Below are 14,736 nucleotides of genomic sequence, written 5' to 3'. Positions count from 1 at the left end.
TCTAAACAGAATGAGAGTAAAATTGAGGTGTTCTGAGGCAGATAGAGGCTTTTATTCCAAAACTGGGAAATTCAAGGTGGCCGCCAAAGCAGTGATTTTAGCACTGAAAACTGCCCATGGGAGTTAAATCAGGAGTCAAAAATTCAGGGAATAGGATCTTAGTATGGGACCCTGGCCCTAGAAAGCCTTTAAAAACTACTTTTAGAGATCTCCCTCCCTGATTTCTTTCATAGGCTGTTACAGCCAGTACTCGCTGTACCATGCAGATGCTGGGAGTTGCATAGGCTAAAACTGCAGTCAAAGAACCTCTTCCTCAGACAAGCCTGGAAACTTGGATAGCTTACTTCTTCTGATTGCTTCTCAGTCCTACCAACTGGACTGAGACCTCAAACTCCCATTGAAACCTGCATGCAAAGTCAGGGGAGGAACACAGACAGCACCCCAATTCTTTATAAGAACCGCCATGGGACAACTCAGCCTGTGCTTAAGCTCTCTGTGGACAAAACATGGAGTGAGCCTTGCTCCCAAGGGAATGGGTCCCTGAGTTTCCAGACTGTTAATGCAAGTAGGGCCAAGCAGGCTGCCTCTTGGCTACAGACTTCTGCCCTCAGAGTCTGTGTTCTCTAACAGCCAGTGATGTCCCGAGACTGGGAGCCTCTGCAGCACCGAAAAGCTTCATGATCGGATAACAAAAAACAAAATTAAAGAAAAATAAACACGGGCAAAATAGACAGGCTACCATCTCACTTGTAGAGTAAAACTGAGGAATTACAGGATAGCCCAGAGTGAGGGGAGGTGGAGCTGAAAAAAAATGTAAATGAGGCTCTGTACACCAGATCTTAGAATCAGAGATACACAACCCACAGGATCAGGAATGATGTGCCTACTGCGCAAGAAAGTAAAAATAGTCAATTGGGTAGCATCTATAACCATGAAGTGACGAGATGTATTTTTATCTTCTCAAAGTTTTACACAGTAGTCTCTTGGAAATAATATTGATCTTTCACATGCAAAACATTTTTAAATGGAAAGCATATAACCATGCACCCCTGTGTAAAAAGTGTACATACACAAACTAAACAAACAATCTAGAAATAATGCCAGTGGGGAAAATAGTCAAGACATCGCTCTAATTTTCTAAAGTAGATTTTTCCTCAATGTATTTCTTACCTTGGGGTGTCCTCCTGTTGCAGCGGTATCTCTCAACTGCTTCCTTTACATTAAAATTACATTTTAGAAGTTCATAGAGTGCCTATAATGGTAAAAAATAATAATAATTAATGGAACAGAATCATGGTAATAATAATAATAACTTTATTCTTGTATACCGCAATACCATGGAAGTTCAATGCGGTTAACAGAGGAAGAGACTGTACATTTACAGCGAAGTTACAAACATGGCAATGATAAGGCTTATAATATATAGGTGTAACAAGGACAGACCATTTAGATAAACAGAATCGATTATGAGAGGCCCTATAGTGGCTTGGCAGGGTAGGATGGTTCAGAGTTTGGAGGCATTTCAAGGGGAGGGGAGTTAGAGGAATTTGTCAAAGAGATAGGTTTTTAACTCATGTTAGGGCTATGCTTCTACATTCTGTTATTAATATAGAAACATAGAAACATAGAAATTGACGGCAGATAAGGGCCACGGCCCATCCAGTCTGCCCACCCTAATGACCCTCCCCTACCTTTACCTTGTGAATAGATCCCACGTGTCGATCCCATTTGGCCTTAAAATCAGGCACGCAGCTGGCCTCAATCACCTGAAGTGGAAGACTATTCCAGCGATCAACCACCCTTTCAGTAAAAAAGAACTTCCTGGTGTCACCTCGCAGTTTCCCGCCTCTGATTTTCCACGGATGACCTCTTGTTGCCGTGGGACCCCTGAAAAAGAAGATATCTTCCTCTGTCTTGACTCTGCCTGTGAGATATTTGAACGTCTCGATCATGTCTCCCCTCTCTCTGCGCTCCTCGAGTGAGTATAGCTGCAATTTTTCCAGCCGTTCCTCGTACGGGAGATCCTTGAGTCCCGAGACCATCCGAGTGGCCATTCTCTGGACCGACTCCATCCTCAGCACATCCCTGCGATAATGCGGCCTCCAAAATTGCACACAGTACTCCAGGTGGGGCCTCACCATGGATCTATACAATGGCATAATGACCTCCGGCTTACGGCTGACGAAACCCCTGCGTATGCAGCCCATGATTTGTCTTGCCTTAGATGAAGCCTTCTCCACTTGATTGGCAGCTTTCATGTCCTCACTGACGATCACCCCTAAGTCTCGCTCTGCTACTGTTCTTGTTAGGATCTCACCATTAAGGGTATAAGTCCTGCATGGATTTTGGCTACCCAAGTGCATAACTTTGCATTTTTTGGCATTGAAACTGAGTTGCCAGGTCCTAGACCAGCGCTCCAGTAGGAGTAGATCGTGCATCATGTCGGGCATTGAGTTTTTGTCCGTTGTGCTTTTGCCCACTACATTGCTTAGCTTGGCGTCATCGGCGAATAATGTTATTTTACCTCGGAGCCCTTCTGTCAAGTCACTTATGAAGATATTGAACAGGATCGGGCCCAAGACCGAGCCTTGGGGCACTCCACTGATCACCTCTGTCATTTCAGAGGGGGTGCCGTTTACCATAACCCTTTGAAGCCTACCTCCAAGCCAGTTCCCAACCCATTTTGTCAATGTCTCGCCCAATCCTATAGAACTCATTTTACTTAGCAACCTGCGGTGTGGTACACTGTCGAATGCTTTGCTAAAGTCCAGGTACACGATGTCCAAGGACTCCCCAACATCTAGCTTCCTCGTCACCCAGTCAAAGAAGCTGATCAGGTTGGATTGGCAGGATCTCCCCTTAGTAAATCCATGTTGACGGGGATCCTGCAGGTTCTCCTCATCAAGGATTGTGTCTAATTGGTGTTTGATTAAGGTTTCCATTAGTTTGCTCAATACTGATGTGAGACTCACCGGTCTATAGTTTGCTGCCTCAATTTTTGAGCCTTTCTTGTGAAGTGGAATGACGTTAGCCGTCCTCCAGTCCAATGGGACGCTGCCTGTACTAAGGGAGAGGTTGAAGAGCACGGACAGCGGTTCCGCCAATACATCACTCAACTCCCTGAGCACCCTGGGGTGTAGGTTGTCAGGCCCCATAGCCTTGTTAACCTTGAGCCTTGACAGTTCATCGTAGACACTGCTGGGTGTAAACTTGAAATTATTAAATGGGTCAGCCGAGCTAACCCTTGTCTGTAGCTGAGGGCCTTGCCCCGGCGCTTCTCGGGTGAAGACTGAGCAGAAATATTCATTTAATAGTTGTGCCTTTTCCGAGTCTTTTTCCACATATTCACCGTCTGGTTTCCTAAGACGTACTATCCCTCCCGAGTTTTTTCTTCTGTCACTGATGTACCTGAAGAATGATTTATCTCCCTTCTGGATGTTCTTTGCTAGAGACTCTTCCATGTGGAATTTAGCCTCCCTGACTGCAGTTTTGACGGCTTTAGACTTGGTCAGGTATTCTGCTCTAGAGTCTTGGTTCCCTGATTGTTTGTAAGAGATGAATGCTTTTTTTTTTTTCTTGATGAGGTCTGAGATCTCCGCGGTGAACCACTGTGGCTTATTGTTCATACGCCGTTTACTTACTAATTTAACATAGCGGTTTGTCGCTTCCTGTATGGTGGCTTTCAGAGTCGACCACATTTCTTCTACGCTATTGGTTTCTGCTTGGCTTTGTAGCACCTGGTGAACAAATTCTCTCATGTTCTGGAAGTTTGTGTCCTTGAATTTGAGGACCTTGGTCAGTGTGGTAGGTTTAGTGAAGCCTTTCCTAAGATTGAACCATATCATGTTGTGGTCGCTGGAGGCCAATGTTTCTCCCACCGAGACTTCTGTGACACTTTCCCCATTGGTGAGTAACAGGTCCAGTATTGCCTGATCCCTTGTTGGGTCCAACACCAGTTGCCTGAGACGTGCTCCCCTCAAAGAGTTCAATAGCCTCCTACTGCTGCCAGAAGCAGAGGTAAGTGTGTCCCAATCCACATCAGGCATGTTGAAGTCGCCTAACAGTACTGTGTCCCCACGCAAGGTGATATTCTCTATATCTCCTATTAACTCCATATCTAGGTCATCCTGTTGTCTTGGGGGTCTGTAAATTACTCCAAGATACAGGCATTTGTCCTTTCCTCTGGCCAAATTGACCCAAAGAGATTCCCCAGTGTACCGGACGTCTGCGATTCTTGTGACCTTAATGTCATCTTTTGTATATAATGCTACACCTCCTCCCATTCTGCCCTCCCTGTCCCGGCGAAGCAAGTTGTAACCCGGTATGACCATGTCCCACCCATGGGTGTCCGTGAACCAGGTCTCAGATATTGCCACCACATCCAGGTCGGCATTCCTTATTTCTGTTTCCAGTTCCAGGATCTTGTTACCCAGACTGTGTGCATTAACGTACATAGCCCTCCATGTGTTTTTGTTGCTTCTCGCTTGAGCTACTTGGACACTATTATCATTATGCTCATAATTTGTATTCTCCCTAGACTCAGAACTATATCGTGTACTTAACCCGGACTCCCCAGATCCAGAGTTACAGTGTGTACCTATCCCAAATATGGAAGGGTGTGTATCCTGTGGGGGTGTTCCCGCGTGGGCTACTTGAACTCCTTTGGTACAATATGCAATGTGTGTACCCCCTCTGGACCCAGGATTACAATGTCTACTGCCCATAGTCCTGGAATTACCATGTAAACTCTCCCCTGACCCAGAATTGCATATATTTATTTATTTTATTCAATTTTTTCCCATCCTCCCAGGAGCTCAGAATGGGTTACAAGCCAACATTCACAGTATGTTACGTTTGGCAATACAGTACAATACCATATAATATGGTAGCATAATGACAAGGCTGGACAGTACAGTAATTTAAGGACAGCGATATTCATAGGAAATTCTTGGGGAGGTAATACAGTAGATTGGACCAGAGGATCACCAACTAGTGGTTGTTGGTGGGAGAGAGTTGAGGGGATTGTTTGCTGCTGGACCTTTAGTTGAAGAGAAAGATCTTCACAGCTCTTCGGAAGGTCATTAATGAGTTCTGTGATCTGATTTTGGGGGGGGGGAGAGTTGGTTCCAGAGCTGTGGGATGAAGTGGCTGTAAGAGTGTTTGTGGGCGGTTTCCATCAGGAGAGACCTTCCTGGGGGGATGCATAGTCATCTCTCTGCTCTAGAGTGGAGGGGGTGGGTAGGGGCATATGGGTGTAGCTTGGAACTTATGTAGGTTGGGGTGATGGCGTGGAATCTTTTATGCTATTACAAGAGCCTTGTGTGCAGCGTTTGTTGATTGGTAGCCAGTGCTCTGTGCGTAGGGCTGGGGAGATGGGGTCGTGATAATTGAGGTTGTATAGGAGGCGGATCGCTGTGTTTTGGACTTGCTGGAGGCGTTTGAGTTCCTTTTTGGCTACTCCATTAAAGATGGAGTTGCAGTAATCCTCCTGGAGAATACACAGGCGTAGAGCAGTTGAATTAGGTCCAGTTTGGAGATGTAGGGTTTGATCCTTCTCAGTTGGCAGAGGTAGTAGAAGGATGTGGAGACTACCTGGGAGATGTGGGTGGATAGGGACAGGTGGCCATCCAATGTTACTCCAAGGCTACGTATCTGGTCTGCTGCTGTTAGGGAGGTGGATTCCCATGATAGTGTTGGGTGAGTGTATTTGGTGTTTTTCTTTCTAATCCATAAGAGTTCAGTCTTAGTGCGCTGAGCTGCAGTTTGTTATTTGTCATCCAGTTTTTCATGTCAGAAAGGCAAAGTTGGAGGTTGGCAATTTGGGCTGATCGATTTTCACCTAGTGGAAGGAGTAGTTGAATATCATCAGCATAAGAGTAGATTTGATGTTGTATTTCTGGGCTATATCAATGATCGGTCTGATGTAGAGGTTAAATAGGAGGGGGGACAACAGGGCACTTGGGGAACACCATATTTGATAGGTTTGGGTTCTGATTTGTGTGGTCCTAGAAGGACTATTTGAGTTCTCTGATGCAGGAAGGAGGTGAAGCATTGAAGGGCAGAGTCCTTGATTCCCAGGTCAGAGTGGCACCTCTCCAGTGGAGAGGGAGAAGCTTATGATGGGGAGGATGGCGTGTTCAGTGGATAGTAGGAGGCTAGATGGGCAAGAGTCAAGGATAGTGCTGGAGGGTCTGAGCTCCCTCAGCGTTTCGAGAATTTCTGAATGAGTGGCCATGTGGAGCTGGGATAGTGTGACCGATGCTGGGGTATTGGGATTAGGTTGGGGAAGTGCTAGAGGGGGATTGTTGTTTGTGGCGGTGTCAAGATTATTGCGGATGCTTTGCACCTTGGATTGGAAGAAGTCAGAGAGAGCTTCACTGTCAAGGTCAGTAGGGTTCTTGTGCCTGTTTCCCTGGGTGTTGGAGAAGAGCTGGTTTGTCGGGGCGAACAAGTGTTTGGACCTGTTAGGGGCTCTCTGTAGGATTTGTAAGTAGTGGGGTTTTTTTGCCTCCAGAATGGCAGATTTATAGGTGGTTAATGTGTTTTTCCAGTGTGCCTTTGCCTCCTCGTTTGGGTGTTTGACCCATTTCCTCTCTGCTTTCCTCAGTGTCCTCTTTAGAAATCGGAGGTCATTGGTGAACCAGGGGGCTGGAGATTTATTGGTGATTATTTGTGTTTTTTTCTGAGCAAGGTTGTCGTAGAGACTAAGAACACTAACCTAGTTTTCGTTTGTCTACCCTTACTTCACATAAAAACCAAGATATTTATGTCATGAATTCTAATGAAATAATGTAAATCCTGGATATGGCCAGGCTCTTCTAAATTGTAAAATCGCATTAAACTCCTGGGGCATATTAGCAATCCATAAATACCATATATACTCGAATATAAGTCAATCTGAATATTTATTTATTTATTTATTATTATTTATATACCACTTATATCCTAAGTGGTTTTACATTCAGGTACTTTATCATATTTCCCTATCTGTCCCGATGGGCTAGTGTACCTGGGGCAATGAGGGGATTATCATCGGAACCAGACGTCACGACATATTCTCAGTCATGGTTCCCCTTACTTGGAATGCCCTTCCTTTATATATTAGAGAAATCAAAGACCTGAACCTATTTAAATCTTACTTAAAAACTTTCCTTTTTAAAACTTCTTTTAATATTTAAAATTTTTTCACTTATTATTACTTTTAATTTTTTAATCAGCAATTTTAAACAATCCCTCTTTCTTTTTATTTCTAACTACCTCTCAATACGATTTTTCTTAACCCCCAATCCTAATGTTTTTTCCTCTATCATATTTTCACTTTCTTCTCTTCCGAGAAATGCACTATGTAACTTTAACCTACTTTACCCCCTACCATTGTTTTTCTAGTTTGTCTGTATTGTCTGTCAGAAGTTTTTTGGTACCTCTTTTAAAGCTATGTACAGCATCTTTTTTTTAAACTGTTGCTCGCTTAGTATGAAATAAGCGATTTATCAAATTCAATAAAACTTGAAACTTGAATTAAGTGACTTGCCCAGGGTAACAAGGATGAAAAATGGTCGACTATTATGACAGGGGCTTATCAAGTGCCTTGCCAGGCTCTGCACCCAGCCCCTTCCCTCCCTGCCAAGCACTGCACCCTGTCCTCCCCTCCCTCCCTGCTGGCCTCCACCAGGCCTGCTGCTGGACCCGGTGGGCCGGTATATGAGGGATCCCCCATTTCCTGTCCCAGGCAAATTAAAAAAACAAAACCCGCCCCCCTTGACTCCTCAGCAGCCTCATGGTGGATGGGACAGGAGGAATCCTTTCTGCCTCCTGTGCCTGCCAAAATTGACAACCACACTTCCCTCTCACCTCGCCCACATACCTTTCAGGTCCCTGGTAGCCAGCTGGTGCACGGAGCAGGAGCGATCTTCCATGCACTGATGGGCTACCAGGGACCCAAAAGGTACGTGAAGGAGGTGGGAGGAAGGTGTGGTTAATTTAGGTAGCCGCGGGAAGTTTTGGATTCAACCAGGACGGGAGGATACCTCATGTCCCAGCCCATCGCTGGATCACCAGAACTTACGGAAGGCCCTGTGGAGGCCTGCAAAAGGTGTGGGAGGGGGGCGGGTAGGCATTGGCCCGAATATAAGCAGAGAACCCAATTTTGGACCATTTTTTGGTCCCCAAAATTTTGGCTTATATTCAAATATATATGGTACTAATATAATGTAATGCAAGCATTTTAAAGTTACATGGAATTAAATTTATGTTTGAACCAGAAATTTACTCCTGCTCCTTTGAGCTCCAAGCCTGCTTTCTGGTACCATACAGTCTTCATTCACAACTTCCTGAAAATATTTCCCCTGTTTTATATCTCCTCCCAAATTACATACTCCTGAGGCCCATGCACCATAAGCCTCTTGAAACCCTGCAATGTTAAGCACTAAATCCACTCCTCAGAGCACAATAATGCACAATAAAAAGAACTTCCCATTCTTCAGTCCTAGACTATGACTCTTTAGCAGAGGTTCTCAATATGCGGTACGTGTACCCCAGGGGGTATGCGTACCTTTGGCAGGGGGTACGCAATGCTACAAATCTCCCACCCTCCTTCCTCTGCTGCTGCCACCACTGCCATCATGTCTCCCACTCTCCTTCTACAGCCACAGTATTTTTTCTTCTCCTACTCCCCAGACTAGCAGCAGCTCACTGTGCATCTGCACAGCTGTTGGAAGCATTAGAGATTCCGTCAGGCAACCTTGGGGGCCTTTGTTAGGCCAGGCGGCCTCCGATGATGTATCTTCCTCTTTTGTTGGAGGTAGGTTCGGCCTAGCAAAGGCCTTGAGGCTGCTTGGTGGAATCACTAATGCTGTTGGCAGCTGTGCAGGGAAATAAACGCATACAATAAGCTGCTGCTGGGGGGTAGGGGATGGATAGGTGCGGCTGGACCAAAGGAAGAAGGGAGGGCTGCTGCTCCTGAACTGGAGTAGTGGGAAAGGGAAGAGGAAAAGAGAGTTGCTGCTGGACTTGGGTGGTGGGGAGAGATGAGAGGGAGAGGTGCTGCTGGACATGGGTGGTGGGGGAGAGATGAGAGGGAGAGTGCACCTGGACTTAAGTGGTGGGGGAAGTAAGAGGAAGAGGTGCTTTGGGACTGTGGGAGGGCAGCAGAGGAGAGAGACTAGATTGGAGGAAGAATACTAGACTCAGGGAGCTAGAGATTTAGACCACAGGGGGACAGCAAAGAATAGACAGGGGGATATGCAAGCGGGGGAGGGGCAGAAAAGAATAGAGCGGTGATGCACAGAGAAAAGATGCTAGGCATGGAGGGAAGTTAGGGACAGGAGGGAGAAGAGTGGAAAGAGAGGGAGAAATGGACATGGGATGGAGGGAAGGAAGAGTTGGTGCATTGGAGAGAGCATGTTAGTTGGGAGTAGGGTTAGGGAGAGGGACTGGGGGTGGGAAAGAGGGATGTCACATTCAAGGGAAGGGGCAAGGAGAGAGGGAGAGATGGATGGGTAAGGCATAAAAGAGGCAAAGAGAAAAAAGTTGAACTAGTGGAAGGAAAGGAAGGAGAGGTGGCAAAGTGCAGTTGTGGATTAGGCATTGGTTTTCGGATAGAAAACAGAGGGTAGGGGGGGCGTGGCTTGGAACGCGCACGATATGGCAGCTTAACCGCAGAGCTCCTGAGTCCCAGGCAACAACTGAATAAAATAAAACTATTTATTTACTTGTCCGACTTAAAAATAATAAAAATCAACGGCGGAAATGGCAGCGATAAGGCAAGGAAAAAATGAAAAACCTTGTACTTCGGGAGTGTCGGCAAAAAGGTCAAAGGTAACCCCTGTATCGCCGTCCAGCGTACCAATCCCGCTGGAAGCAGATGAAATTAATGAAAAAGCTGACATCATGGCGGAATTATTTAAAATCAAAATAATGCTGACTGATAATGCCAACAAATTATCAGAAGTGAAGGAAGAGTTGATTAACCTGAAACAAGAAATCCAAACTGACAGACAAAGAATGTCTGTGATGGAGGAGAGAATCTGTCAGTTGGAAACTTTCACACAAAAGTGTGAAGAGGAAAAGAAAAATGTAACAGCCTTAAAAAATCAACTAATTGATATGGAGAATCGAGGAAAAAGAAAGAATATTAGAATCCTTGGCTTAGCTGAAAATATTGAAGGAGAAAACCCTATACAGTTCTTGGAAAATCTTTTGCCTAAACTGCTGCAGCTGAATTCTAAATGGCCGTTGGAGATAGAACGTGCCCACAGAATCCCCACAAGAAAACAAACAAACCAGACAGCTCCTAGACCTCTGATCTTCAAAGTATTAAGATACCAACAAGCATTTGAGATCTTAAAAGTGGCAAAAGCAAATAAAAACCTAAACTATAAAGGATCTAAACTGATTTTTGTTCCTGACTTTGCTAAAGATACTGCAAATATAAGGAAACAATTCCTTACATTCAGACAACAATTAAAAGAAAAGGGTTACATGTATGGTCTTTACTATCCGTCTACAATGAGAATTTCTACAGGAAATAAATCTATGTATTTTCAAGATCCTGCTAAACTGAAATAATTTTTGACACAAGAAGAACCAATGTCTACATAATAAAGCAGAATAAAGCAAATTTATCTAATGAAAATAGATGGAAATAAAGAAAGAAAAAAGAAGAGGAACTAATGTCTACATATAATCAGAATAAAATGGAAGTTTCATCTGAAGAAAGGATATAGAAAATGCAAGATAAAATAAGAATGACAATTTTTGATTCAAATTTTATTACAATATATTGAATTTTATGACTTTAAATTAATTTTTGATTTTATTCCATCCATTTAAAAAAAAAAATATTTTATAATTTTTGATTCAATTATTATTAATATATTGGATGTTATGATAAATTTACATTATAATTGAATTGAATACTATTATAGAATTATTGCATATATATTTAATACTGCTATTATTAATTGGAAAAAAAAAAAAAAATTATTTTAGATTTGATTAAATGAGTGTGGAAATTATTATAACATAGATATTTAATTCCTATACATATTAGGTTATTTAAAATGATGATGTTTAAAAATGTTATTATTACAATATGATATATGGAATTAGAATTATATTTTACATATATTAAATTTATTGTAGGGAGAATATATTATTTTTATCTAAGACTTGAAAATATTAAGATGATTTATCCAATTATAATTTATATGAATTACTACATCTATATTTAATTCTGCTAATATTAATGGAAAAATTTTTTTGGATTCGGTTAAATCGGGGGTCGGCAACCTGCGGCTCCAGAGCCGCATGCGGCTCTTTTCCACCTTTGCTGCGGCTCCGGCCAGGATGATTTCTTTTTCAGGCACCTTACAAGTCCAGCGTCGCGGCGGGAAATAGCCATGCTGAGCAGTGAGCTCAGCACATACACAGATGAAAGCCTTGCTTGCTGATTGGTCCGCCGTGCCGCCGGACCAATCAGCAAGCAAGGCTTTCATCTGTGTAGTGCTGAGCTCACTGCTCAGCATGGCTATTTCCCGCCGCGACGCTGGACTTGTAAGATGCCTGAAAAAGAAATCATCCTGGCCGGGGACGGTGTCATGCTCCGGAGATCTACAGCCTTCCTATCTCCCTCTCCCTTCTACCTGCTTCCGGCCACATCCCCTGCTCCGCGGCTCTCTTCGGCAACTCAGCAGCAGCGATCGACACAAGCTTCTGACGTCGGGGCCTACCCTCTGCGAGTCCCGCTTGTTTCAACTTCCTTTTTCCACAAAGGCGGGACTCGTAGAGGGAAGGCCTCGATGTCGGCAGCTTGTCTTGATCACTGCTGCTGATGAGTTGCTGAAGAGAGCCGCGGAGCAGGGGGGTGTTGCCAGGTGCAGGTAGAAGGGAGAGGGCCAGATGCAGGACTCGTGGGTGAGGGAGGAGAAGAGAGAGAGAAAGAGAGAGGGGAGGGAAACAAAAGGAAATATTTCATACTGGGCTGGGCTGGAGTGGAGGGAGGGTGGAAAGATTCTGGCTACCGGGTGCAGTAACAAAAGAAAAGGGGGGAAAGCTGAAAATGGAGATAGTGACACAAAGAAGAGAAAGGGTAAGCAGGACCTACTGAATAAGGATAGAGATACAGAGGGGACATGAAGAGGAGGTGAAATAGAGACATAGAAGTAATGCTGAAAAAGTGGGGGGGGGGAGATAAAGACATTGAAAGGGCAAATGGTGAACATGGCGTAAAGATAAGGACAGAGACAAATGAAGATTCTGAAAAAGTGGTGAGATAGGGATATAGGTGAGATGGACACAAAGAAGGGTGATGCTGGAAAATAGGTGGAATGGTAATTCTGACAGACACAGAAGGGAAATGCTGGATCAAGGAGAGATGGGGCTCAGGCTGGATGGAATGAGGAGAAATGCCTTGTTGGCCCGGAACTTCCTCTCCTACGTCAGAATTGACGTCAGGGAGCGGAATGCTGGTCAGCGCAACACTTCTGCAGGGAAAGCTTGGGACGGCGGTGGCTTGGGGGCTGTTCCCCGATTGCAGTGGCAGCAAACCGAGTGGCTTGGGGGAGGGCACGGAGACAGAAAGAAGGGGGAATAGGGAGACAGAAAGAAAAAGTTGGGGGAGAGAATGAGGTCTGGAGGAGAGGAAACATACAGGAGGCTGAAAGAAAGGAAGAAAGATTGGATGCACAGTCAGAAGAAGAAAGTGCAACCAGAGACTCATGAAATCACCAAATAGCAAAGATAGGAAAAATGATTTTATTTTCAATTTAGTGATCCTGTATATAGCATTAAGATAAGAAACAATATATGCAGTGTTAGATTTGTTTTATAATGGTTTTGCGGCTCCAAGTTTTTTTTTCTTTTCGAAAACGGGTCCAAGTGGCTCTTTATGTCTTAAAGGTTGCAGACCCCTGGGTTAAATGAATGGGAAATTATTATAACATAGGTATTAATTATAAAATCTTTTTGATATAAATATTTATCTATACATATTACGATACTATAAATGATGATTTTCAAATATATAAAATGATTTACTAAAATATTTATTATTATATATATTATATATATAGGAATAGATATATCTAATTTGAATATATGAAATTAGAACTATATATGAAATATATTTAATTTATTGAAGGGGTAATATATTATTTATATCTAAGACTTGAAAAGATTAATATGATTTATCAAATTAAATTTGATATGAATTATAATATACAAGGGGATTTAATGAAGGTTTAAATGAATAATAAGGTGGATAAAGAAATATGAAATGTATTGAATTAGAGAATATTTTTATGAATGATTAGTTGCCTGGGGGAGGGGATTTAGGTTTTGCATAACCAATGTGTGTTCCAGGACAAACATTGATAGTGGGAGGGTCGGGAGGGAAAATAGAGGGTGGGAATGGGAATCAATATATATTAATTGTGCTGAGATCTAATCATGTATATTATCATAGAATATTGGTTAAAATTTAATGATAAATAAGATGGATATAAAAATTTATTCTATGAATGTCAATGGTTTAAATCATCCTATTAAGAAAAAGAAAATATTATCGTTCCTTAAAAATCAAAATGCGGATATCTACTTCATACAAGAGACCCATCTTTCTGAAACTGAATCTAAAAAATTATCTGGGGGTTGGATTTCTAAATGTTTATTTGCACCGGCTTTAAAGAAAAAAGCTGGAGTGGCTATTCTGATAAACAAAAAATGCAATGCGAATTTCAAATTAATAAATTATGACCCCTTAGGTAGATGGGTGCATGTCGAAATGGATCTGGGAAATACAACCATAAATTTATTCAATTTATATGCTCCTAATACGAATCAAATGGAGTTTTTCAAACAAATTCAACAATTACTTTTACCACTGGCTACATCTAATTTAATAGTAGCAGGAGATTTCAATGCTGTAATGGATCCAATTTTGGATAAAAAACCAAGTAGAATTATGAAATCATTAGGCTTAGATAATTTGATTCAATCTTGTGATTTAGTAGATATATGGCGTATTCTTCATTTTAATGATCAGGAATTTTCTTTTTGTTCTCAGGTCCACAAATCCTTTTCACGAATTGATTATATATTTGTTTCTAATAACCTAGCGCAGCGTGTGATAAAAGCAGTTATAGATCCTATTATAATTTCGGATCATGCTGGTGTGTGGATTAATCTTCAAAATTATGATATTGAACATTTAAATTCAATTTGGAGATTTAATAATACTTTTTTAGCGGATTCAAATTTTCTCGAAGAATTTAAATTAAAAATACAAGAATTTTTTCAAATTAATGATTCAGATAATATTAATGCTGAGATTTTATGGGACGCTTTTAAAGCAACAATGAGAGGGAATATTATTTCATACTCAGCATATATTAATAAACAACATAAAAAACAATTTATTGAATTAGGAAAACAAATTAAATTATTAGAAAATAAATTAATTGAAAAATGGGAAAATAAAACATTACAAGATTTATTAAAATTAAAAGTTAAATATAATGAGATTTCTTCTCAATTTGTGAGAAAAGATTTATTTAATAGACAAGTTCAATTTTACGGAAATTCAAATAAAGCTGGAAAATTATTGGCAAATTTCCTTAAAGCAAAAAAAAGAAAATCCAAGATTATTGCAATTAAAGATATACAAGGTAATACACACACTAACAATAAAGACATTTTAAGACAATTTCTTGATTTTTATAAAGATTTATATTCTTCTGA

The 14,736-nt window shown here is 41.9% G+C and overlaps 1 protein-coding gene across 10 annotated transcripts in view; it reads right to left on the bottom strand.

The window, feature by feature from the left end:
* MIER3 (MIER family member 3) overlaps positions 1-14,736 on the bottom strand; it is a 146,025-nt gene that overhangs the window by 37,080 nt on the left and 94,209 nt on the right. For all 10 annotated transcript variants that reach the window (XM_033930962.1, XM_033930953.1, XM_033930991.1 and 7 more), the window contains one exon: positions 1,171-1,252. In XM_033930962.1, coding sequence (XP_033786853.1) covers positions 1,171-1,252 — 82 coding nt within the window. The remainder of the gene's footprint in view (positions 1-1,170; positions 1,253-14,736) is intronic.

Source organism: Geotrypetes seraphini, chromosome 1 (genome assembly GCF_902459505.1).
Source record: "Geotrypetes seraphini chromosome 1, aGeoSer1.1, whole genome shotgun sequence".
In the NCBI taxonomy this organism is placed as follows: domain Eukaryota; kingdom Metazoa; phylum Chordata; class Amphibia; order Gymnophiona; family Dermophiidae; genus Geotrypetes; species Geotrypetes seraphini.
Note: the sequence above shows the minus strand (reverse complement) of the source record. Positions and strands in the feature narration are given on the sequence as shown.